General features: G+C 44.0%; 10 protein-coding genes across 10 annotated transcripts; 9 read left to right on the forward strand and 1 right to left on the reverse strand.

The window, feature by feature from the left end:
* Positions 1-102: 102 nt before the first annotated feature.
* TbgDal_I650 (kinesin heavy chain, putative) lies at positions 103-2766 on the forward strand (the record flags this gene model as incomplete). Its single annotated transcript, XM_011773013.1, has 1 exon — positions 103-2766. The coding sequence occupies one exon, from the start codon at positions 103-105 to the stop codon at positions 2764-2766; it is 2664 nt and encodes an 887-aa protein (XP_011771315.1).
* A 272-nt stretch (positions 2767-3038) lies between these two features.
* On the forward strand, positions 3039-3380 carry TbgDal_I660 (hypothetical protein, unlikely; the record flags this gene model as incomplete). The annotated part of the gene is made up of 1 exon (XM_011773014.1): positions 3039-3380. The coding sequence occupies one exon, from the start codon at positions 3039-3041 to the stop codon at positions 3378-3380; it is 342 nt and encodes a 113-aa protein (XP_011771316.1).
* Positions 3381-4392: 1012 nt separating this feature from the next.
* TbgDal_I670 (rRNA biogenesis protein, putative) lies at positions 4393-6432 on the forward strand (the record flags this gene model as incomplete). Its single annotated transcript, XM_011773015.1, has 1 exon — positions 4393-6432. The coding sequence occupies one exon, from the start codon at positions 4393-4395 to the stop codon at positions 6430-6432; it is 2040 nt and encodes a 679-aa protein (XP_011771317.1).
* A 1107-nt stretch (positions 6433-7539) lies between these two features.
* On the forward strand, positions 7540-9261 carry TbgDal_I680 (serine/threonine protein phosphatase 2A regulatory subunit, putative; the record flags this gene model as incomplete). The annotated part of the gene is made up of 1 exon (XM_011773016.1): positions 7540-9261. The coding sequence occupies one exon, from the start codon at positions 7540-7542 to the stop codon at positions 9259-9261; it is 1722 nt and encodes a 573-aa protein (XP_011771318.1).
* A 1962-nt stretch (positions 9262-11223) lies between these two features.
* TbgDal_I690 (hypothetical protein, conserved) lies at positions 11224-11961 on the forward strand (the record flags this gene model as incomplete). The annotated part of the gene is made up of 1 exon (XM_011773017.1): positions 11224-11961. The coding sequence occupies one exon, from the start codon at positions 11224-11226 to the stop codon at positions 11959-11961; it is 738 nt and encodes a 245-aa protein (XP_011771319.1).
* A 711-nt stretch (positions 11962-12672) lies between these two features.
* TbgDal_I700 (hypothetical protein, conserved) lies at positions 12673-13254 on the forward strand (the record flags this gene model as incomplete). Its single annotated transcript, XM_011773018.1, has 1 exon — positions 12673-13254. One exon carries the CDS (start codon positions 12673-12675, stop codon positions 13252-13254), a length of 582 nt encoding a protein of 193 aa, XP_011771320.1.
* An 820-nt stretch (positions 13255-14074) lies between these two features.
* Positions 14075-14434, reverse strand: TbgDal_I710 (hypothetical protein, unlikely; the record flags this gene model as incomplete). Its single annotated transcript, XM_011773019.1, has 1 exon — positions 14075-14434. One exon carries the CDS (start codon positions 14432-14434, stop codon positions 14075-14077), a length of 360 nt encoding a protein of 119 aa, XP_011771321.1.
* A 161-nt stretch (positions 14435-14595) lies between these two features.
* Positions 14596-16596, forward strand: TbgDal_I720 (hypothetical protein, conserved; the record flags this gene model as incomplete). Its single annotated transcript, XM_011773020.1, has 1 exon — positions 14596-16596. The coding sequence occupies one exon, from the start codon at positions 14596-14598 to the stop codon at positions 16594-16596; it is 2001 nt and encodes a 666-aa protein (XP_011771322.1).
* Positions 16597-17120: 524 nt separating this feature from the next.
* TbgDal_I730 (hypothetical protein, unlikely) lies at positions 17121-17435 on the forward strand (the record flags this gene model as incomplete). The annotated part of the gene is made up of 1 exon (XM_011773021.1): positions 17121-17435. One exon carries the CDS (start codon positions 17121-17123, stop codon positions 17433-17435), a length of 315 nt encoding a protein of 104 aa, XP_011771323.1.
* A 4774-nt stretch (positions 17436-22209) lies between these two features.
* TbgDal_I740 (hypothetical protein, conserved) lies at positions 22210-23961 on the forward strand (the record flags this gene model as incomplete). Its single annotated transcript, XM_011773022.1, has 1 exon — positions 22210-23961. One exon carries the CDS (start codon positions 22210-22212, stop codon positions 23959-23961), a length of 1752 nt encoding a protein of 583 aa, XP_011771324.1.
* Between the last annotated feature and the right edge of the window lie 57 nt (positions 23962-24018).

The raw sequence follows: 24018 nt of genomic DNA on the forward strand, positions 1-24018 counted from the left end.
TTTAGAACGATTAACCGTGCGCGAAAAGCCATCAAGTCACCCAGCGGGGACAATTTTGTTGTCGATAACGCTCTCCCTCCAATCATTTGACCACCCCGATTCATGCAAACATCGCGACCATCTGCCGATAATGTCCACGTTTCGTGTAGGTTTCGACCCCTTAGTTCAGGTGAGCGGAATGGCGGGTTGTGTGTTCATCTCGAGGGGTCCAATCATGTCGTCTGCAGAGTTCAATCTTGTCAGCGGCTCGGGCGGTCCAATGGAGCCCCAAGGCAGCAACCGATTCCCTGCAACCCGGTAGGTGGAGATGGCTTCAACCGATTTCCCTCTGCAGACACTGCAGTTGATCAATATCGTTTTTCCTTCGCGCGTGTTTACCCACCAGAGGTGGGGCAGGACGAAATTTATAATGAGGTTGCACGTCCCATAGTGAAGGATGTAATGAAGGGTTACAATGGAACTTTGCTTGTTTACGGCCAAACGGGAAGTGGGAAGACGCATACCATGTTTGGTGCTGGTGAAGCAGTGGGTAGGGAAAGAAGTGGAACCATCAGCACAGCTTTATACGGCACCGCTGGCGATGACCGTGGACCCGTACGAGCACAGGGCGGACGTGCGAATGTTAATGCGGGTATCATCCCCCGTGCCGTCAATCAAATCTTTGATATGATCCATAGTGCTGACGAGGCGTTAGAATTTGAGATACGAGCAATGTTCGTTGAGGTGTACATGGAGCGTGTTCGAGATCTTCTTGACCATGGAAACCTCAATCTTCAGGTACGTGAGGGCCCTTCAGGTTTTTATGTGGAAAATTGTAAGTTACCGTACGTGTCAAGCGCAGAGGAGATGATGCAGCTTATCAACTCAGGCGTGTGTCGCAGAGTTACCGCGGCCACAGCCTGCAATGAAGCGAGCAGCCGTAGCCACTGTGTGTTGAACATCACAGTTAAGAGTGTCAACCACACGAAGCACGTTGCAACTGTTGGGAAACTGTTTCTGGTTGACCTTGCGGGGAGTGAAAAAGTTGCCAAGACCCATGTGGATGGAATGCAGCTGGAAGAAGCAAAAATGATAAACAAGTCACTCACAACTCTTGGTCATGTGATCATGAGCCTAGCAGACAAACAGGCCCACGTGCCGTACCGTGACAGCAAACTTACACGAATCCTCAAAGACTCTCTTGGAGGAAATTCACGAACGGCACTTGTAGTGTGCTGTAGTCCTTCACAATTTAATGATCAGGAGACGTTATCAACATTGCGCTTTGGAGCGCGCGCACAGAACGTTTGCAACGTAGCGATTGTCAATAAACAACTTACCGCGGAGGAGCTGAAGGGTATGCTGGACCTTGCCCGAGTGGAGATAAAGAGACTTCGAAAGCTGCTCCATGATATGGGTGTCACTGTTCCCAGTAACGGAAACCACGGTGGTGAGGAGATTAGTGACTGTTTTAGTGGCGTTGCTGAATCTTCCTGTGGAGGCGAGACTTTCGCAACTCGCGTCGCAAGCCCGTGCGACACTGCAGTTCCGGGCCCACATTCTGAAGCGTCGGCGGTGGGGCATCTGGAAGAAGCAGACGCTGTTATTAATGCCGACGGGGTGGTGGATGAGAGCTCCGTAAATGAGGGGGATGTGGTGCGGCGAGGGATTTACGATGAATTGTCGAGGGAGGGTATAAGTCCGGATGTTAGTCACCTGCACGACAACCCGTGTGTGTCTCAAGGAACTACCGAAGCTATTCGTAACCAATTAGCCGAACAAGCAGCGCTGATTAAATTGTTGAGGGAGGAGAACGCCGTTTGGGAAGAGGAACACATGATCGCTGTACGAGAATTGTATGGCTACAGACGCTACGCCGAGCATTGCCGCGAGGTCTTGGGCGAGGTGAGCATTACGGGGGATGTTGTATCTCGACGTATTTCTTCATACAGAGAACGAGTTCTCGCTATTGTCGCAAAGCTTTGCAGTCATTCGGATACAACAGAAGATAATTTAGCCACACAGTGCAATGAGTACCCTAACCAGATTAAGGAGGGGCGACCCTCGGTTGAATTGGGAGCAACACGCGAGACTTGTTCTTCGGTTTCTAACAACCTTTCCCAACCCTTGTTATCATCTCATATAAGCAGTCCGACAACTATGTGTTCCTTACCAGCTCTTGGTGACGGTACTGCAGGAAATAATAATACAATCACTGGGTCGATGGAACTTGCATGTGCTAGTGTTGAGTCCCCGAATGGAGACACCCTTCAAATCCGAAAAAACTATGAAGAGTTGCAGGGGCGTCTGGCACGCGCAATGGATGAAATTGAGAGGCTTCAAAGCACCAATAGTGTTTTATCATTGGATTTGCAGTTGGCGGAGAAACGGCTCCAAATTCGCCACGAACGCATTGAAAGCCTGAAGTTTGGGTTACGTCAGGAGTCTGCAAGTAACCAAGAGCTGCAGCAGAGTTTGGAAAGGCAAATGTCTGCTCACCGAACACAACTTCAGGCGGCGCGTAACGATGCGTTGTATTGGAGACAACGTTATGATGATTTATTGAGCCACTGCCATACCAGCAGCAGCAGCAGCAGAAAACCTCGTGCTACTCATATCAGCCCTATACGCCGGCGGAGCCTCACACCAACGTTAGAAGGCGTGTTGGTAGCTCGAAGTCCATCTGCGCGTGCACCGCCATCATCAGTTGCTACGTCACCGGGGCGTGGTGTTATTGTTAAACCCATACGTGGCGGCGGAAGCAAGTTGGAACACGCCTTTGCGTAAAGGAAGAGAAGTAGCCATCGCATGACATCCTTGAACAAATTACCGCTGAATTTAGTAATTCGAAAGAGAAGGAAAATAATTGATAATAAGGAAACAGCAGTGTGTTTGGTTAGGGACTATATAATGCTCACACAGATATACATGTGGGACGTGCGCCAGTGTATTTTGTCTTGTTCGGCGGTTTTCGGGGGGGGGGGAAGGAGGCTTGACTGCGGTCTCAAAATCATTAAAACCGGTTGAGATTTGTTCGGTGGATATATATATATATATATATGTTTCAACCCTTATGTTTCTTTTTCACCTTTTTTTTCTTTTCCTCTGTCGTAAAGTTCGTATGCTGGACACGAGGTAAGAATAAGGTTCGTTACCTCTCAGTCCGTCTCTTTCCGTCTGGCTTTGTTTTTTCTCATTGCCATTTTTTACCTTGTTTCCATTACTGTTCTTGCAAACACATTATTTTTTACACACATACCAAAAGAAAAAGAAAGATGGAGAAGAGAGAAACGAAACAGAAAAGGGAAGCAGCCGCAACCTACTCCAGTGTTTATCCGTGTGCTGTACCCCCTCCCTTAAATTTAAATCATCTTTTGCATTGGCGTGTGAATGGAATGTGATGGGTGGTGGTGTCTAGATTTTGTTCAATGTGCCTTTTTTTTTTTAAATTTCTTCGCTGTTGTTGTACACTAAGTGATGCAAAGGGCATTTGTTTTTTGTTTTTTTTACCCCCCAACTCACGGGGATTTTCCTTATTTGTGCAGACTTCGTTATTTAGATGCGACGAAGTGGAGCGTCCGCAATGGGATATGGAAGTATGCCCTCCTGCATAACTTTCATTCCCTTGTATTTATTGTAACTTTAAAAAAAAACTTCTGTCAAGGAACTGTGGTTGAACAAGTAAAATGAATGATTTTCTTGTTTTTAAAGTGTGTAGGAAGGTGTGAGCCAGTAACAGCACAAACACTTTAAATTCCTCATTGAATCTCTGGAGAGGGTTAGAGCTGTGTTGTCAACGCAGTTATTTTCCTCATGGATTCGTTTCAGTTCGATTTTTGTATTAATTAGTTTGCGGTCGGGTGGTGTGTGTGTGTGTGTGTATGTGATTCGGCGGTGAAAGTTTGAGAGTTGGTGGAGATGGTGGCAAGTACGAGGAATGATTCAAATAAATAAAAAGCAGTGCAACTGAAGGTGAAAGGAAATGGGCATGCAAAAGAGTCATGAGTCTGTGGTGCACTGCACTGTTTCACCATATCCAGTGGGGAGTTATCACGTTTAAAAAAAAAACATAGATTGTTTAATATATATATATATATGCTTTCTCACTCACACACACTATTTTCCTCTTATTTTGAGTATTTCACAATCCCACAAATGCCCAGATGAAATAGAACCAAGGCATCTATACCCATTATTTGCATGCGCGCACTCTCCTTCTTTGCTCATCTGTCGTTGCTCCCCCCACGTTACTGTGTTGATCAAACGCCAAATAACTTCTTACTCATCGCTTTTGCTTTTCTCATCGCTTCCCTGCGTTATAAACAGTCGGGGTGTGAAGAGTTGTTTACAGCGTCTCGAACAGAGCGAAAAGGAAAGAAGGGAGAAAAGGAGAAGTGTGCGTGTGTGTAACATATGCAGTATCGTGAGTATCGCGTGCATCATGCCGCCCCTGACGGTATTCTTGTGCAACTTCCAGGGAATGGCGGCTTTGGTAAATTGACTGTAGAAACACTAGGAGGAGATGCATTAGCCGCTGCACTTCTCAAACGATTTGCCACTAATGATCACATCCGTGCCGTGGCGCGTCCAACGCGTGATGTTCACCACTACCGGCTGCTTAGCGTACAGTTGCTGGAGTTGTGGAGCGGGGCGGCTACTTACCCAGCCCCGGTGTTGTCTCTTCTCCTGCAGTTATTTCGCAAACACGCACTCATCGGTCTCGGGACGACTGCAATGGCTCGTGTAGTGAAATCTTCACCCGAGAAGGGTGTCGTCTTATCCCTTCCTGGTGGCATTCCCGCTGTTGCAGTGCTGGAAAATGTTAGTGAGGAAGCTGGGGCAGTTGAAGTACGGTTGCTTAACTACGATGTCCAGGTTGATGTGGTTAATGTGACAGTGCAATATGATGTTGTTGAGCGTACACCAAGTGATGTAGATGCGCTACAGAAACTTCTTACATCGGTTACTGCGGGAAGCGTCGTCTCCGCAACTGTACTCGTTTCATGTACGGATGACAATTGCGCTATCGTGGAGGTCCCATGCGGTGACGAGTGCAGCGTAATCGGCTACTACATTTATAACTGGCCGGGTTTAAGTGCTGCAGGAGACGAAAAGCCAGTTGTGGGGAGTTGCCTTCAGCTTACTGTGGAGTTTGTGCCCGAGGAGCCCGTACTGCAGGATGTTTTACCGTTTTTCGTGCTCTCCCGCCGTCAACACTTTGCAGGCCTTCCCGCAGTTCGTTGTGCTATACTTCCAAACACGTCTACACCGCACGCCACAGTGGGGCTAGTTGGCCCTTTTCCGTGGCGTGACAAAAAGCGGGATCGCCGACCAGAGGTGGAGGATATTAATGATCCGGATGATGATGATAGTGACGACGACGAGAACACAAACGTGAATCGAAGTAAAATTCGCAAGCGAAAACTGGAGGAAACCATTGATGCATACGAGCGGTCGATGGAGACAGCAGTTCCTTCTTCTCCGGAAGAGTTCCAGCGGCTCTTGCTTGCATCTCCCAACAACAGTTACCTTTGGGTACAGTGGATGACTCATCATGTATCGTTGCAGCAGTTCGAGGAGGCGCGCCTCGTGGCGGAGAAGGCATTGACTACAATTGGCGTGCGTGAAACGCAGGAGCGGCTGAATGTGTGGGTTGCGTACATGAATCTGGAGAACCTTCATGGTACAGCAGAGTCTTTGGCATCTGTTTTCAAACGAGCGTTGCGGCATGCCCTTGATGAACTCGTTGTGTATGAGCGACTTGCTGACATATTCTCAGCAACACGAAAGTTCAACCAACTGCTATCCTTGTGCCGGGCTATGGTGTCGAAGAACCGCAAGGTGCCGCGTGTGTGGGAACGGCTTGGCACTGTTCTCATTGATCATAACAAAAGGGATCAGCTGAAGCGGGTCCTAAAGGATATGAGTGACGCCCTTAAACGTGATGAGTATGCATTAGTGGTTGTACACCTCGGGGTTCATGAGTATAGAAACGGGAGCGTTGAGAATGGTCGTGCTCTGTTTGAAGGGTTGCTGCTTCGCATGCCCAAGAAGTCTGACGTTTGGTCCGTGTATTTGGATCAAGAACTGGGGCTTCTCGCGCGACGGTCAGAAGTTGCATCAGCCGTGTTCGTGAGGGGCTTGTTTGAGCGTGCGGTTTCCACAAGTTTTTCCGCGAAGGTGATGCAGCAGGTATTAACGCGCTTCATGTCATTTGAGCGGGCGCACGGCACGCCGGCAGACGTGGAGAAGGTGAAGGCCCGGGCGCGAAGTTATGTGGAGGCAAAAATTAGTGCATCGGTTGGAAGCGTAGACCCCACCGTGAAGACTGGAGGTGTGAGCGTGAAGAAGGGAGCAACCAAAGACTTTAACGCGACATCTGCAAGCGCTAAGGGTTCGAGCGTTAGTGATGAGGCAACAGATAAACATTATGATGGTGAGGCGGAGGAGTGAGTGTTGTGGCGGTGGCCACAGCAGGACTGTGGCGAAATGTGGGGCCTGTACGCCCACAAGAACAATGAAGGGCATCCTCCTCTCGCTTTTTTCATCATGGTTATAATAAAGAGGAGTGAAATTACAGCTGCGTCGTTCGTTCCTTCGAATAAGCTCTCCAGTCTCAAGAAATGTTGTTCGTTTAACAATAGCGGAGGTGTAACCCTGTTGGTTACCCTGCTGCGTTTGTTATGTCATTTTGTGAAGCTAGGAAATGAGTAAACGAATAATGAAAAGGCGGAGGTCAACAAACGTGTAAAAATGTTTCTGAGTAAAGGAAAGGGAAACCTTATAACAGCGCACAATTTAAGTGTGTGGGTTTGTCACCCAGTGACGAACAAATATTTTCGCTTCTCTTTTACATTGGTGTCCTTTCCCTTTTGCTGTGACACACAAACCGAACCGCTTACACTTCTTCAAAAATCCTTTATCTTTCTTCTTTCTCTAGGGCGCCTTGTCAGCGGGATAGTTTTCTTCCGTGTATTGTTTGCGTCTCCGTAGCTGAACCCCTCTTTTTTGTAGTCCTTCGTCCCTTTGTGTAACTTCCCTCATACTGTTGCGGTTGAGGAGACGTGATTCGGGTCCGTGTCCCCGTTTTTAGAAAACTGAGGCTGGAGGGGAATACATTTTTTTTTGTTTTATATAGAAAGAGATTGGAGAAGAGGAGGAGAATATCTAAGAAAGAAAGAGAGCGAATTATCGCGGCCACACCCGCCGAAGTAACATCATCGCGCGGAAAGGGCATTGAGGACTTCAGAAGGAAGCAAAGAAAGTCAAATTCTACAGGAAGAGAACGGCTCTTTCTTAAATAAGAGGGGAGTGAAGAGTAGGAAGGAGTGGTTGGTGAGTGTGAGGGGGACGACAATTACAACTAGCCACTAAATAATAATAATAATATTAACAGCTACTGCGATCGCCTTAACGAGTGAATAGACAGTAAGGAAGAGGGATAGAAACAAGGGCCGAGGAAGGATAACCAGAAGAGAATAACAATCCTCGTTCTTCAGAGACAACAGTAACAAGTACAGGTGCGAGACTAAATATAGTTTTTTTTATTTCATCGTAGGGATGTCAGAGCACTTTAAAAATGTCAAGTCTATGATTGCCAACCTCAGATCTGAAGATCCCGAGGCGAGGTTAAACAGCATGCGTGGCATTCACGTAATTGCGTCCACACTGGGACCTGAACGAACCCGTGAAGAGTTGCTACCGTACTTGACAGACTATCTAGACGAGAATGATGAGGTACTGCGGGTATTCGCCAATGCACTCGGAACGATGCTGCATGAGGTTGGTGGACCAGCTCACGTGCAAAGCATATTGGGCCCATTAGAGTTACTGTGTAGTTTGGACGAAGTAACTGTCCGCGATGAGGCGGTCTCATCGTTACAAACAGTTGGAAAGGCTCTATTTTGTGAGACGGGTGAAGCTGCTGTGCAAGCCAGAAGGGATTTTGTGGGTTTGGTGATGCGGTTGGGCCAGTCCACGCCACAATGTAGATCCAGTGTGACGTACGTAATTGCTACAGCGTACCCACATGTGGCTGCATCTGTGAAGACGCAGCTTTTCAACCTTTTTATTACGCTCTGTGGCGATGAAGAAATTATGGTGCGCCGCAGCGCATGTATTTCGCTAGGGAAGCATATGGCTGGGGTCCCAGATACTCGGAGCTCGGAGCTTCTTAATGCACTCACAAAATTCTCGCGGGATGCAAGCGATGGTGTGCGGCTTCAGGCAGTCGAAGCGGCTGCGGCGCTTCTCACAGTGCTTCCTCCTGAAACCCATAGCAACATCGTAGGCGCCGTCAAAACCCTCGTGGGAGATGTTTCCTGGCGAGTGCGGTACATGGCGGCTGATCGCCTTGGCAAACTGGCGGGTGTTTTAGCGCCCCCACACGTAAAGCAAATCATGCCCTTCTTTCGTTTGCTCACTCAGGATTCTGAAGCAGAGATTCGTGCCTCTGCTGTGTTTAACATGGCTGGGGTACTTGCCGCCTGCCACGACGCCACCGCGAAACGAGAAGTACTTGCTGGTGGTTGCCGTTTGGTAAGCGACGACAATTCGCACGTGCGCATGTGTCTTGCGAGTGCACTCCTGAAGTCTGTGGAACACGTTCCGGTGGAGATGTGGAGCAGCACTGTAGTGCCCACTTGCACGCAGTTGCTTACGGACACTGAGGCGGATGTTAGATTGGCCCTCGTTTCTGGGTTTAGCTCTATGGGAAATACCGCAGAGGCACGAGAACTAGCTCCCAAACTAATTCCTGTCGTTGTTGCGCTTGCGGAGGACCCGAAGTGGCGCATACGTGAAGTTGTTATATCGCAGATTCCGCATCTTATTACCTCTCTGGGTAGAAGCGCAGATGAAGTGGTGGAGATCTGCGTGCAGCATCTTGTAGACCGTGTGGCAGCGATACGCGATGCGGCGGTGCAGTCCTGCTGTTCACTTGTGTCGGAGAGCGGGCTCGCATGGTCCCGTGACACATTGTTCCCGAGGCTTAGTTTAATGGTAACCGCCAACAACTATCTTCACCGGGTTGCGTTGGCGCACTTCTATGAATCTCTGTCAGAAGTTCAGCAACTTGACCGTACAACGGTCTCACAGCTAGTGCTTCCAATGCTCCGTGTCCTTGCACGTGATAATGTACCTAATGTGCGACTTAGATGCGCGAGGGCAATTGTAGCGTTCAAGCGGAAGAAAATTTTCTTAGAGTCAGATGCGGAGCCCTTGCTAAGCCGATTGGTTAAGGACACCGATGTGGATGTGCGTTTTGCCGCCACAGAGAATTAATTGTGATGGGTGTTGGAATGATAAAGCGTCTTTGTTGTTTCTTTTTGTTATTGGGTGTGGAAGGGAGGCGGGGTGGGACGGGATGGGATGGGACGGAGGAAAAAAAAAAGGTGAGTGTGTTGTGGGCGGTGACGTGATAATGTGATTCGAAAATGAGCTCCATCATCTATCCGTGTCGATATATGCACATCCACAAGCATATATATATATATATTTTATATTTGTGCATATAGAGTTTGCTACTCTCCTTCTTTTTTTTTGTGTGTGTGTGCCTACGCACAACATACCATTAATCAGATGCCGCGGCCCCTTTTTTTTTTTTAGTTTGTTTTTTCTTTCTATTACGTTGTCGGCTTTGTTGATCACTGCAAACTACTCCACAGATAGATATGCACATCTTTCAGCGGCACCAGGTTCGGGTGTGATTGCGTGCCGTGCTCAGGGGGTGACGTTTAAGCTGCTGCAGGAAAGTTGAGCGAAGGGATCATACCAAGAAAGGGAAAAGTGAACAGGAAAATAATATATATATATTTATAAAGAAAAAGAATGCCCCTATTTACTCACTTTTAAAAAATTTTTTCTGCTCGGTTTTGTCAGTGCATAGAATCGCCTCCTTTTTTTTTTTTTTGCTCCTTCTCACTTTTTTTTCTCTACGAGCCTCATCCCATTCTTTCTCTCCTTCCCTCCCCGAACCGTACATGTATGATTTTTGTCCGTTTGTCTTTTCGTCCCCACACCATCCCGCCTACTGGCACTGATAACTCGTGATTTGAATTTTGCCGCAATTCGAATGTTTTTTTTTTGTTTGTTTGTTTCATTCGGCACCACCTCGGTTGTGGTGGCGACAATCTCGCCCCCCCATTTTTTTTTCTCTTTTTTCTCTTTTTTTTGTGTGTGTGTTTTTTGTTTTTTTTTTTACTTTCTCGAGTGTGCGTTTGGACAGGTTCAGTGGATGGCCTTCTCGCGTTTACTGCTCCTGTCGTGGAATTGAGTGCTGCGTTACGTCATGTTTCAGTGCGTCAATGCATTTATGTGATGGGGAAATAAAGAAAGGTTGAGATCTGCCTCTTCACAGATGCGTTTATGGGTTGTCCTGGGACTTTGTAAGACACTCTTCAGATATACTGGGGAGTATCGTTATTGTTATCAATTCGTCATTTGAATTGTTTTCTTTTTCTTTTTTTCTTTTTTTTTTATTTTTCTCTCTTTTGTGTTTGTTTCTGTTTCTCTTTGTGGCCCTGTGTCGGTGTGTGTTCATGTCTTTTTACACCTTTGTTGCTTTGTCGGGGCAAGTGTAAGGGTTTTTTTTCTTTTTCTTTCTCGTCAGTGTGGAGGTTGAAGAAAATAGATTCGTTATCTGTTAGAGTTGGTTCTTTCCTTCTGTGTTTTTGTTGTTGTTCTTGTTTGCTGATATTTGTTTCTAATTGTTTGGCGCCCGGTTTCTGAAAGCGAGAAGAAAAAAAAACACACACAAAGAATTGGGAGATTGATTAAAAAATAAAGGAGTGAAAGATGAAAGGAAGAAACATTTTTGTGGGTATTTGCCCCATATGCTGCGTCCGAAAGCATGTTTATATATGCACACCGGCGCTATACAAGTAGATATATAGTTAAATAAACGTCTATATACATATATATATATATATATATATATATATATATGTACTTGTATTCATACATGTAACGGTACTCCCTCAGGCGGAGCTATTTTATTGCGATGCAATACAAGACCTATTATACATGTTTTTATTTTATTTTATTTTGCTTCTGCCGCTTTATTTTGATTGTCCGTAGGTGTGTCCGCGTTTTCTCTTCTTTCCTTTTTTTTTTCCTTCTTTGTTTCCTCCTTCTCCACCTTAGTGCAGCAGTAACACAATCTGTTCTACCTTTTTGATTAGAATCTTTTTTTTTTGTTTTTGTTTTTGTTTTTGTTGTTGTTCCGTCCTACTGGTACTTTTCCTCATGCTGGTTCGAACATGGATGTTGCTCAATAGGCCAAAGGGGCCGCAGGGATTACGTCCTGGAAAAGAGTACCGCTTAACTGTCCCATACAGAAGTGAGGTGACAATGCTTCGCCTTGCAAATCATAAGGCTATTAACTCTAATATACGTGAACTTTTCAAAAAACCACTGGTGATGAACAATATTAAAGCCATTCCCCGCGATTTGGGAGAAATTCCGCGCGACTACGTCCTCCGGCTGCTTTTCTTTCATCAGCCCATACGACTCGTGGACTTGTGGACGATTTGTAAGGAGCACGATGACGTTCCACTGGATTCGGCGAAACATCTGCGATTAGTATTAAAAATAGCCAAACTTCAACGGTGGGTGTACGCGGAAAAGAATCAAACGAACAACCTTTACTACTACTACGTGCATCAGAGTAGAATGCAAGAGGTACAGCAAATGGTTCGAGCCAGTGAGGTGCGAAAGAAAGAACAAGAAAGTTTACGGGAAATTGAAGCTGAAAAATTGCGTATGGAAGAGCAAGAACGTCGTAAGGTGGCACTTGACGAGAATATTGTAGCATTGCAAAATGCGCTCGTTTCAAATATTGCACAAATTCAGGAGTTTGACCCGGGGTTTGCACGATCGAAACCATATGTAACGGAAAGTGGTGCAGTGAATGTAGGGTGGGGGTTGAATGATGGAGGTAGCGCTGCATGCAGTAGCGATTTGGGTGGGCAGCAAGTGGCATAGTTACTGAATTCAGTGGCGCAGTTTATGCGGAATCACATATATATATATATATATATATATATATTGAAAAAAAAATAACAACAACAAAATGACGTCGTATGTGGTTGTTTAATCTGGAAGGTGCCATCTTCTCCATGTGAGCGATATCTCGGTGGTAGATGTTTCACCTTTTGCAAGTTACTGGGTTCGTGTTAAGTTACCGAGTCGTTTACATCCCGTCAAACCTTTTTATGCTTATATCGTTTTGGCAGTGTGTGTGTGTGTGTATGTGTATGTGTGCGCAGTCTCCGTAGTCCATAGGTTTGTAGTGCTCAGATAGCGCTTAACATAACATATTGTCTTCCTAACTCATTCACTGACTGCGTTTTTGTGTGTTAACTCTGTTTCATCTCGCATCATAGTCATCGTGGTCTTGCTTTTTCTTTTTTTTTCTTCTCGCCCTTTTGTGGGTATTTTGTAAAAACTGAGTGGACCGCTTGGGGGGAACAATTCGCCCCAGCGAGTTAACTGCACCACTAGCATCTAAAAAAAAAAAAAAAAGAAGAAACGGGTGGGGACAGTGGGCCTAAAACATACAAGTCCTTGAATTTACGCACGTGCGTCGGATTTTTTTTTTGTTTGCTTCATTATTATTACTATTACTAATATTATTATTATTATTATTTTTTTTTCGTGAGCGTGTGCAAGCATCAACATCCATAGATATTTCAGATGTGTGACACAGGCGTTCAGCCACCTCTTGCGGTTGTGGTCCCCGGAAGCCCCGTTATAACGCAGTTTCAGTGCATTGTTGAAGGTACCAACTGGATTGTACCCTTGGGTTTTGCTCCAGAGAGTATTGTAGTATTTCTCACATTCCCTACACTATTAAATCCCGGTACAGCACTGGGCATTTATCTCGCCCGAGAGGATGATAGGGCATTTGCATATGTTGGACATTTATCGAATACAGCACCCAGTGCCATATTGCGTGTTCCATCAACATTTATCAACATTGATTCTCCCGTACGTGTCTTACTGGGAGTCAGCACTGAGCGAGAGGTGGATATTGCGAATTTAGACGATGCAACAAAACAGCAACAGGAACAAGATAGAGCGGCTACAAAACTGGCCTTATCAGAGCGACTTGCGGAGGATTTGTATAATTTTGTGACTTCGTACGGCCGGGTGGTGCCCGCGGAGCAAAATGACGGGAAGTCGGAGGAGGCCGTGTTTCTTCCCATGTCGTTTGTAGACCGCTGGCGTGAGCGTGTGATGAAAAGGATGCGGAAGGAACTGGCCTTTTGGAGTTGAGATGCAAAAAAAAAAAGAAAAAGCGGGGGAGGGGAAAATAATAATAATAATAATATCGTAAAGGTGCGAGAAAAGTGAAGGAGGAATCCTTGGGGTCTCTGCAGTTTTGATGTGCGGCCGGGAGATGTATTCATTCCGCCGCTACAACTTCAGTCGCAGTTCAATGCAGCCGCGGGTGTAGGGTTCGGAGAACTTCTGTGGTTATTTATGTGGCGGGTGGGGACTTCTATTCAGTTATGTGGAGTTCGCCCAACGCTAGCTAGTGATAGATAATCATTATTATTATTATTATTATTATTATTATTGTTATTACTATTACTATTATTATTGTTCTCACCGTGTTACTATTGTTATTATTACGTATTATCTGAAACCACAACTGTTTACAATCCTTTGGACTAATCGATTATTTTTCCGACATACGCTGTTGGATCAGCGGATGTTTAGCTCATTATTTTCTTCCTTTACATTTAATCTTGTTGTCTCATGAGCTTTATCTTACATGATTTTTTCCTTCTTTTTTTTTTTTTAAATATAAAAAAAAATATTTCCACTATTTTTTTTTCCAGCAGCTGTGTACATTGGCTGAACCGCAGTATTTGTGCGAAGATATAGCCACAGTTACCGAAAAGCGGAAGGGATAATAAAGGCAAAACCAACATATTGACCGCAGCAAAGGAAATAAAAAAAGAACTAGAGTAGAGCCAAAGCGGTTGTGCTGTTGGGGATTGGAAGTGGGCAATCAGTCACTGCGCTCGGAGGTTGTTGACGTTAATTTTTTTCTTTTTTTTCGGATACCCACAGTGGAAAAATATATATATTAAAAAAAAAAGGAAAGGAAGGGTGGATCAAAGCTGCAACAACAAAAACAACACCGAAAACAAAAAAACAAAAAATAACTGTGTAAGAGATTAATAAGATAGAAGAGAGGTAAGGGGGAAAATAAAAAATAAAAAATAAAGCACAACCAGTCTACCGTGGATTGAGGGAGGGGAAATAAAATTAAAGTTAAAAAAACAAAAAGGGAACAAGAACGGAAAGTTAAAGAAAAAGAAAGAAGGGCAGTACGGAAGGTGGAGAACTTAACGAAGAGAAAGAAAAAGGTGACATAAAGTTTTCCCGGTGGACGCGCAGCCGTATTTTCGTGTAAGCGGAAAGTGTGAGTTTGCCACCGTGGCATTCACGCGTTCACGCATTGTTTTCTGTTATTTCTTTTAGTCGTTGCCTCACTTGTTGTGAGTTTTACTGTTCACTTTCAAGTGCACGCATTGTCGCATATCGGTGGATATTCATTAGGGTTGGTAAAGTAAACAGCAGCGAAAGGATAGGAACAACTCAGAGATGGGTGCCTTTCCGTCTCATGATGCCCCTGAGCTCATATACTCAATGTTAGTTCTGCGTCCATCGACAAATTCTCAGGTTGAGGTTTGCCTGGTGCCTCTTCTGCCGCGTTTCTTCAATGATGGGCACAAGAAGGCGAAGAAGAAGCTCAATGAACTTCTCGCCAGCAAAGGAGCGCATCAATCGTCACTAGCGGCGTCACTTGCCCCTCGAGCCCCAGCGACTATAGCTCCAGGGAAGGTTCCAGATCAGGGAATCGGTCACGCCTTAGTGGACTACTTCATTTCCAGTACGGAGGGATCCTTTTTTGTAACCACAAAGGATGCCGTAGTTAGTAAAGTGGCCATGCAAGCGGAGCAAGGTCAAAGGGAGAGGTCTGACATCAGCACTACTGGAGGAAGATCCGCACCAGGTACCGCCTCCACAGGTGAGACACAACCCTCCAATGCACCATCTCATACGGCGCATCATTCGTCATCCCACCAGGCAATGTCCAACTCTGTGCGGCCGGTGCCATTTGCCGTTTGTATTGTGGATTCGGATGTCTCCACGGGAACTCCGGGCACCACTGGAGGGTCCGCACAAGCGGCAGCCGCTAAGCACCATCATGTACATGCCAATAATGTTGTCCTTATCAAAGGGCGGCGGCTGCAACTTGTTGGCTTTATTGCATGTTGTATGGATCGCCCTGTGCGACACATGACCACGGCAAATCCTGTCAAACCACATGGAGCTAGCGGTGGGGCGGGAGCAACCTCTGGAGAGGGAAAGAAGCAAGGAATCCCTGTCTGTCTGGATGTTATTTTTGATGATACAGAGGCACATGGGTTCCTTACCGAGTCTGTAGTGTTGTTGGCATCATTTGCCTTCCGCAAGCAATTCTTGAATTGTTGTGCTCTTCACTTTCGGGCCGGGGATCCCGATGTGGAATCATCATTTGGGCGCCACATGGACCCCTTGCAGCTTCGACTAGTGATGAGGCATGACAACTATCGCATTTTACGCCTGTTTCATAGCCGGTACCCCCTGTTAGACATGGTCAAAGAGCTTCGCGTAAGCGGGGGCTCGTCGGCCCCGCAGTTCTCTCTCTATGAAAACGATGGAAATGAGGTTGGTTTAGAAGTGACGTTTGGTATGAATTTTTTAACGCGGTGGATGCGGTTTGTGGAGAAGATGATGCACGTTGAGACGGTGGTTGGTAACCACATCCGTTGCGGCACCACCGCCATAATGTCGGAGCGAGATAAACTAATACAGGAGCGCAGGGACAGTGGCGCATTCCTGGAGGAGGAGGAGGATGATGAGCGAATCTTTGGGGGAGCCGTGTACGCCGTGTCGCTGAGGCGGTGGGCTGCTGCAGAGAAGCAGGCGGTTCAGCAACAACAGCAAGTTCCATTGAGTGGAGCATCTCCCATGTATGTGTATCCCACTACCGCTGCTCCTGGTCAGTACTGGCCACAGATGTCCGTGATGATGGGACAACCTCCAGGGTGGCCCACTAGTGTTGTTCCTTTGAGTGCTGCTGCTGCTGCACCGACGGCCGTGGCACCGGTGATTGGGCAACAACAACCATTTGTTATTCAAGCATCAGGGACGCGACCGCAATTGTACTACGCGTCGCCGCAACCGACTGTAAGTGGGAACGCCACTTTTGTTACCCAGAGCGGTATTCCGATAGTACAGCAAGCAGCGACGGCGTCTCCATTTGGTGTCGCGGCAACACAACCCGCCTCTGGGCAGCAGATCGTATACGTCATGCAGGGCGCCCAGGCAACTTCCGCTAGTGTTGCAGCCCCCACAGTTTCGGCTATGGCGCCTGGCATGACTCCTCAAGCATTTTATTATCCCCAAACTACCGCCTATGCTGTTCCCTACTCTCCATACGGCTTTCAGCAGCAACCACAGCAACAATTGGTAACACAAGCGACTCATATTGGCACTCAACAACAACAACAACAACAACAGCAGGTGACATCAGCGGGGCAAGTAGTTCAACAGTAGACAGTGGTGGCACCGCGCAATTTTTTTTTTTTTGTGGTAACGCCACACCCTATGGGTGTTGTTATGTACTTGTAGTTATCCCTATTTATTTATTTTTTTATTTATTTATCACGTGTGAAACGGGGTATTTTTGTCATTGCCCCATAACACGTGTGAGTGTAAAGCGGCTGTGGCTCTGATTGTTTGATGCCAACGATGGAACATGTGGTGCGTATGTGGGGGGCAAAAAACAAACAAACAAACAAACAAATAAACTAATTAACGGAGTAAATACGGGTGGGTCGAGAGGGTGAAGTGGGCAATCGGTAGGAATGGAAAAGGAAAAGAGACGAAGTACGTTTGTACATGCAACTTGCTTTCACATCATACCGATTCCCTATCCCCCGTAAATGAACTAATAATATAAATAAGATCATTAAAAAAAGAAGAAGCTAGCCAAAAAAAAAATGATATACACACATATATATATATATATATATATATATATTTGAGGGGGGGAAAAAAAAGTATATACATAAGTATATATGTGCGGTGGAGGTAAGTGCGTGTACTTCGTGTATATGTGTTTGTGTTTGTGTACATGCCCCTCTTTCCTCCCTCCCTCCCCCTCCCTCCAAAACAAACAAACAAACAAACTTATATATATTTTAGCTAACATTGTTGTGAGTAACGAAGTGAAGGGTGCGAATAACGAATGGCCCGTCGTACAGAAGCGCGTGGAGGGGAGGCATATGAAATATATGATTAAGGAAAAGGAAAAGGAAAAGGAAAAGGAGGAAGAGGAGGAGGAGGGAAATAAGAAAAAAAAAGAAAAGGAAAAAAAAATAACTCAATGGTGAGATATGGCGGTAATATTTCTGCATTGGCATGGGTGTTTGTGTGCATGTGACAGAGAGTTTAAGGTAAAGTTGCTGTTGTTGTTTTTTTTTCTTCTGTTTTCTTTTATACAAAAGTGGAAAGGGACAGGAAGGAGAAATTAGTTTTGTGAGAACACCTGTAACATCCGGGCGCGTGCGTTTGTGTGTGTCTGTTTTGTGCGGAAAACAGAAAAAAAAAAGATAATTGAGGTAAATGCACAAATATCAACTAATGGATATCTCACCATCATCATCATTATCATTACCATTTTCATTAGCAACGTTATCGCCATTTTTGGTAACACCCTCATTTGTAATGGCAGCTGTTTTCACTCTGAGTTGAGTTATTTCCTCCCTTTTCAATGGCGCATATATTAAAACCGCCGTTGCCATCGCCGTTGCCGTTACCGCTATCATCATTGCTCTCTTTTTTTTTTTTCTCTCTCTCTCTGCTTTTCGTAATGAACATTCCTCAAAATGTGATTATAGCTGAATATTCGTGTGCCTTTTACCTCAGTGGGTGTCAAGCTTCCGTCACAAGTAAGAAAGTAAAAAAAAAAAGAGAAGGAATACATCACTAATTTTCTTTTTTTCTTCTTCTTCTTCCTTTTATCGGGGTGGTGATGGTCATGACCTTCCGAATGTTTCTACTTTTTTAAAAAGAAAAAAAAACAACAACAATATTTTATGTTCTTCAATCATGTTCTCTTTTTTTTTTTTTCTCTCTCTCTCTCTCTCTCTCTCCCTCTCTCCCCCTCATCCTCTTTTTCGTTTGTTTTATCTTCTTTCGTTTGAATTGCTGCTTCTTCATTTATCTTATCTTCTTGTTTGTGTTTGTTTCGGCTTTTTGTTTTGTTTGTTTGTTAAACAGAATCACCCTTTTCAGCGGTTATGCATTTTTGTATCTCATTAAATTTCCTCTTTGTCTCCCTTTTGTCTCTCTTTTTCTTTTCTTTTGAATTTGGCTTCAGTACACACTTTATATTAGAACATATCATATTACAAACACATACAAATATATATATATATATATATATTATATTTGTATTTATCAACTGAAACGAATTTCCCTTCCATCTTCTTGCGAAACTTCCTCACATGGATGCAGCCTTTGTGCGTGGATGATAAATACGTGAATACGTTCGCTTATATTCAATACATAAGCGGGTGCAATTGTCGTTGTTGTTGTTGTTGTTGTTTGTGCACGCGTACATGAAACATTTTCTCATTATTATGTGCTTATGTTTCCTTTCTTTTCCTTTCCTTTTCTCTCTCTCTCCCTCTTTTCCGCACGCGCACACAAACATGCACATGAATATGCGCAACATCTTATTAAATATGATTGCTGGAGTTGTTTTATATTAATAATTTTGGTCCCCTTCCTTTTCCTTCATCTCCTCCTTGAGTAAATGGATAACTTCCATTTTATACACTATGTAAGGTTTAATATAAATATAAATCAATAAATAAATAAATATATATATATATATATTAGAAAAAATGAAAGGAAGGAGAAGGCAGCGAAAATAAAAGAATAGAAGAGAAAAGATAGGAAAGGAGAGGAGGAGAAGGGGGAAAAAAGAAGAAATTAAAAAAAAAAAAGTAAAATGTGATAATTATAGAAGAATGAACAGTGGTGTCCGAGCGGGAATGTTAAATAGTGCAATTGATGTGAGAGAGAAAGTAAGAGAAAGAGAGAGAGAGAGAAAGAAGTCCTAGGGTTTCAAACAACATCATTCATGGGATATATAGGAAGCCAAAAAAAGGAACATATTTGTCTTTTGTCTTTTGTCTTCTTTCTTTCATTGAAAAAAAAATAATTCATCATTGCCTTATATATATATATATATCACTCAGTGATCACGTAAGCTAATGATGAAAAGGGATCAAATGCATTTCATCGGCACCTCGCCTACGAGAAACCCGGAAGGTTACGCATAACCCGACTCAAGAAATTACGGAATTATCCAGTGGGAAGGAAAAAGCAACAACAACAACAAAACAACCACATGTAACTCAGGACTCAATACTTTACAAGTGAGGAAAAAAAAATAAAAATAATTACAAACTTAAGTTTTTATTGGAGGTCCGGCTTTGGAAGCCGTCATATCGAAAGACCGCCATCTTTAGTTTTCCCCTTTTGTTTGTTTGTTTATTTTTGTCCCTCGGAAAGATGAGTTGAAACTCACTTCAACAATATCATGTGCCCAATACTTTCCATTACCATAAGAGAGAAAGAGTGAAAGAGAGAGAGAGAGGGTACTCTAAGTTATTATGCATTGTAGTTATATATTTATATGTACATTAATATTAATATTAATATTTTTGTTATTTAATTTATATATTTATATATTTTTATATATTTAAGTCGGCCTGTTGGTATCCATGCAAAACCGACCCGTGCATGAAATGTGGACTCTCATAACATAATATAAACTCAAATTCGGTACTGGTTGCTTGATATTACGGTAACGCATTTACTGCCAAAAGGCAAACAACTCTCTGAAGGGAGAAACAAATATAGGCGCATGCATGCAAAAAAAAAAAACAACAACACAAAAGAGGAAAATATGGCTTCAGGAAAAGAGGCACGGAAGCGAATCAAGAAGAAAAATAAAAATAAAAAATTAGAAAGTGGGTGGGAAGGAGCGAAGAGAAATATTTCTATTAGTGGTGACTGTTATGTAGATATGCACTCAGCAGAGACATTAATATAGACATGTGAAAAAATAAGTAGGTGTATATATATATAATAAATATATATATATATGTGTGTTTATATGTATGTATATATATATAATAAATATATATATGTATATGGTGGTGCGTGTTATAAGAGGAGGAGGTTTAATAGTGTGGGATTTGTACAGTTGTTTCTCTCTTATCAATTCATTCGTTTGTTTCTGTGTTTTCCTCTCACCATGCATCGATAAGACGGGAATTGTCACCCGAAAGTTTGTTAATGCACTTGTTTTTTTTTTTTACTTTCTCGCATTTTCTGTAGCCCAGTGCCACTTCGACTACTATTACTATATTATTATCAGTAGCAGTAATAGTAGTAGTAATATCAATATTTGCTTTGATGTTATTAAAGTTGATATGTTATGAGTGTTGTGATTGTGACTGTTAAGATTTAATTTCTTGTTTCCCCTCTGTGAGTGTATTTTTATATATTATTATCATTGTTATTTTAATCTGTAATCTCTTTGTTTTATTTATGTCTCTCTCTCTCTCTCTCTCTCTTTGTTTGTCTCTTTGTTTTACGTCCACTACTTCAATTCGTTTCTTCTTTCACTTTCCCTTTTTTTTTCGTAAAAAAATTGTGTCCCTTCCGTTTAACCACGCAATTTTCTGTTGTGTTTCACTGCATTGCATTGCATTGCATTCACATTTGACGGGGTTAGCCGGAAGGGAAGTGAAACACACAAGAAAACAAAAGAAAAAGGTAAAGTAAAACAGAAAAAAAAAGAGTAAAGGGAAGTTATTTATTTATTTTATTTTATCTTCTGTTCGTATTTGTCGTCCGCGCGACATTCGGCGTTTGTTTTTGTGTGCGCGGTTTTGGCTGTTAGTTTCATATCCAGTCGGATCCGTTCAGTGGCGTGGCTGTGCGAAAAAGTTTAAGGAGGAGGAGGAGGAGGAGGGGAAGGAAAAAGAAAAAAGAAAAAGAAGAGGAAAGAAAAGAAAAGAAAAGAAAAGGAAAGGAAAGGGGAAAGAGGCGCGGCTCATCTGCACTTTTACTCCATTGCATTCGCCCTTTAAAAGAAAAAGAAAAAGAAAAGAAAAGAAGGGAAGGGAAGGGAAGGGAAAAGAAGGAGGAAACAAAAAAGAGGAAAATTCCTTTACCCCTTTCTTGTGCCATCGTCATCGCAACACTATAAACAATAGGGAACGTGTGTAAACCTTTTCTCTATCTCTCTCTCTTTTTTATTATTATTATTTTCTTTGTTCCATACAAACACACAAGCCGACTTAACATAAGGCAGTTGGAGCGGAAGCCGCGGGCACCACCACTGCTGTAGTTGTTTTTTTCTATTTAGTTTTTCTTTGTTCTTTCGTGTCTTATCTTATTTTAATTTACTCTTGTTTTTTGTTTTAGTGCTTTTTTTCTTTGATTTATTGTTGTTGTCGGCACCGTTATTGTTATTGTTGGTGCTACTCCCAGTGGTGCATTACTTCGGACGAGGCAAAGTAGTCCATTTTTTTTTTTAAATTATTCCTCCTCTTTGTTCTCTTTCTTTTATTTAATTCATATTTTTTTTTACTATTTGTTACCGTTATTATTTGTTTATTTGTTGTTTCCATTTATTTTAATTTACTGTCCTGTCAAACACTTTCTTTACGAAGGTGTAAGTTGGGAAAAAACGTGCGCACGGGAGAGAAACAGAAATACAAATACATACAGAAGTTAGGGGAGAAATAAACTAAAGCAAAAAAGAAAAAAAAGAAGAAAGAACAGAACGAAACAGAAGAAAAACGGAAGGGGAAAAAGAACAGAATTAAGTGACAACACAGTGAGAAGAAGGAGTGAAAGCGGAAAAGGGGGAAAACAAACAGTAACAAAGCAAAAGAAAAAAAAGAGTGAAATTCTCTGCTTAATAAAAAGCAAGTGTATATAACATATATATCTATATATATATACCTCTAATTTGTTTATTTATTTATATATTTGTCTTGTTATTGTTATTGTTATTTTTTTATTTTTGATTACTTTGCCATTGATATATATATATATATATATATATATTTGTTAACAATGGGGGGTATTCCTTCACGTGACGCGCCTACTACATTGTTTTGCCTTCGGTACGGCACCCATGAGGTAGGACTCATTCCCCTCGTGTACCGCTACTTTCACAGTGATAACAAGGAGTTGCGAGAGCAGTTTGTGCGGGTGCGTAATGATCCGAGCATACGCTACAGCTTCATGCGTAGCCCCGAGTATCGTATGGATGAAATACCAAAGAAAGTGTATACAGAGAAGACTCTGGACAAGTTCCTTGATGTTATCGATGAATCACTTTACGATTCCACAAGTGCGATGCTCGCAGATGAAGACGCGCCATTCCGGCCCGTTCCTTGCGCCGTTTGCTTCGTGTATGTTAATGGTCGTGAGGGATCTGATTGTTTTTCATTCTATGGCCGCCGCATTAATATCATTGGTCACTTTGGCTGTTACGAATCCGAGGATAGGGTTAGTGAAGGCCCATGCCTCCACGCCCGAAAAACCATTTTGAAGGCTGCGGGTGATCGCACGCTGGAGCGTGTTGTTACACTGGCCGCTATGATGCTTAAAGGGGAATTCTTCCGCGCCGTTCAAACGGTGTGCCCCACGCGGGACCCACTGGCAATGTTAAAGCGCCGACTGAATCCCTTGATACTTGTCGCCTCTACACCATGGAACAGTTACCCCACCTTGAAGTTTGTTTACGATACCGCCGTTATTGCATGGGCGTATGGAAAGGAAGTCGTTGAGGCGGATCCGCCGCGCCTCTCCATGTACGAAATTGAACAAAGCGGTGAGGGTGGCTTATGTATGCGAGTCAGTGGCTCGGTGCTTTTGTGGGCTGTTATGCGCGTGTGTGAGACACTTACGCTTTCTGCGGTGCGTGGATCCTGGGAGCAGTACGTGCTGGATGACTTTGAGATGCAGCAGAAGGAAAAGATTGTCTCCCAGTGGCTTTCCACAAGCCCACATGTAAACAGTTTCCTCGGGTCAGAAACATTCACCGACCTCGTACAGAAACGACTGGCTACTCTTCTGCGGGAAGTTGTGCGCGCCCGTGAGACCCCGACAGAAGACACAACGCTGTGGGGTGAATCACAGGAGTATAGTCATGATGGAAAACTCTACCGTATCTTCAATTCCCCAACTTGCGGCCCTTTCCTCGCAACTGTGAAGAAGAAGGTGCCTAAGCGGGGAAGCAGCGCCAACACCGGCAATGCAAGTATTACAAGTGCAACTGGTGGTGACTCAGCGAGTGACCGGCGCTCCAGTGGTGTTCACCTCACGGACTCACCCAGCAGTGGTGGAGAAAATAAATCCCGCAGCTCCGGTCAGGGGAACCCCCGATCCAAAAACAATGGCAACCAACCTTCTGGTTTCCCCGCACACAACAATGCTGGTCAGCCGCCGCAGTACAAAGATGCTGTCAATAGTGTTCTCCAGTCGCAGTTCGCAACAGCTGCGCAGCGTGTCGTGTATCAAATGCCGCCTTCCGTCGGCAAAACCTCCCAGGGCCAAGTGTCCGTTTCCCCTCAGATGTCACCGCAGTTTGTACCGATGTTTCAAACTGCACCTCCGCCACCCATGCAGCAATTTAGCGTTCCATATGTTGTAATGGCGCCACCCGAGTCACAACCGCAGCCGCAACCTCAACCTCAACCACAACCCCAAATGGGAATGGTGTTCCCAAGCACTGTTGCAAATTATGTGCTTTTGCCAGATGGGCGGGTCGGAATGATCAACGCACCAGCGCCCCCCACTATGGGCTTCTGGGGTCAGTGAGCGAAGCTTCTGCGCTGCGGGGAGTGGGGGAAGTGTTTTTTTTAAATTTTTTTACTC

The sequence above is a fragment of the Trypanosoma brucei genome, chromosome 1 (genome assembly GCF_000210295.1).
Source record: "Trypanosoma brucei gambiense DAL972 chromosome 1, complete sequence".
Taxonomy (NCBI): Eukaryota; Euglenozoa; class Kinetoplastea; order Trypanosomatida; family Trypanosomatidae; genus Trypanosoma; species Trypanosoma brucei.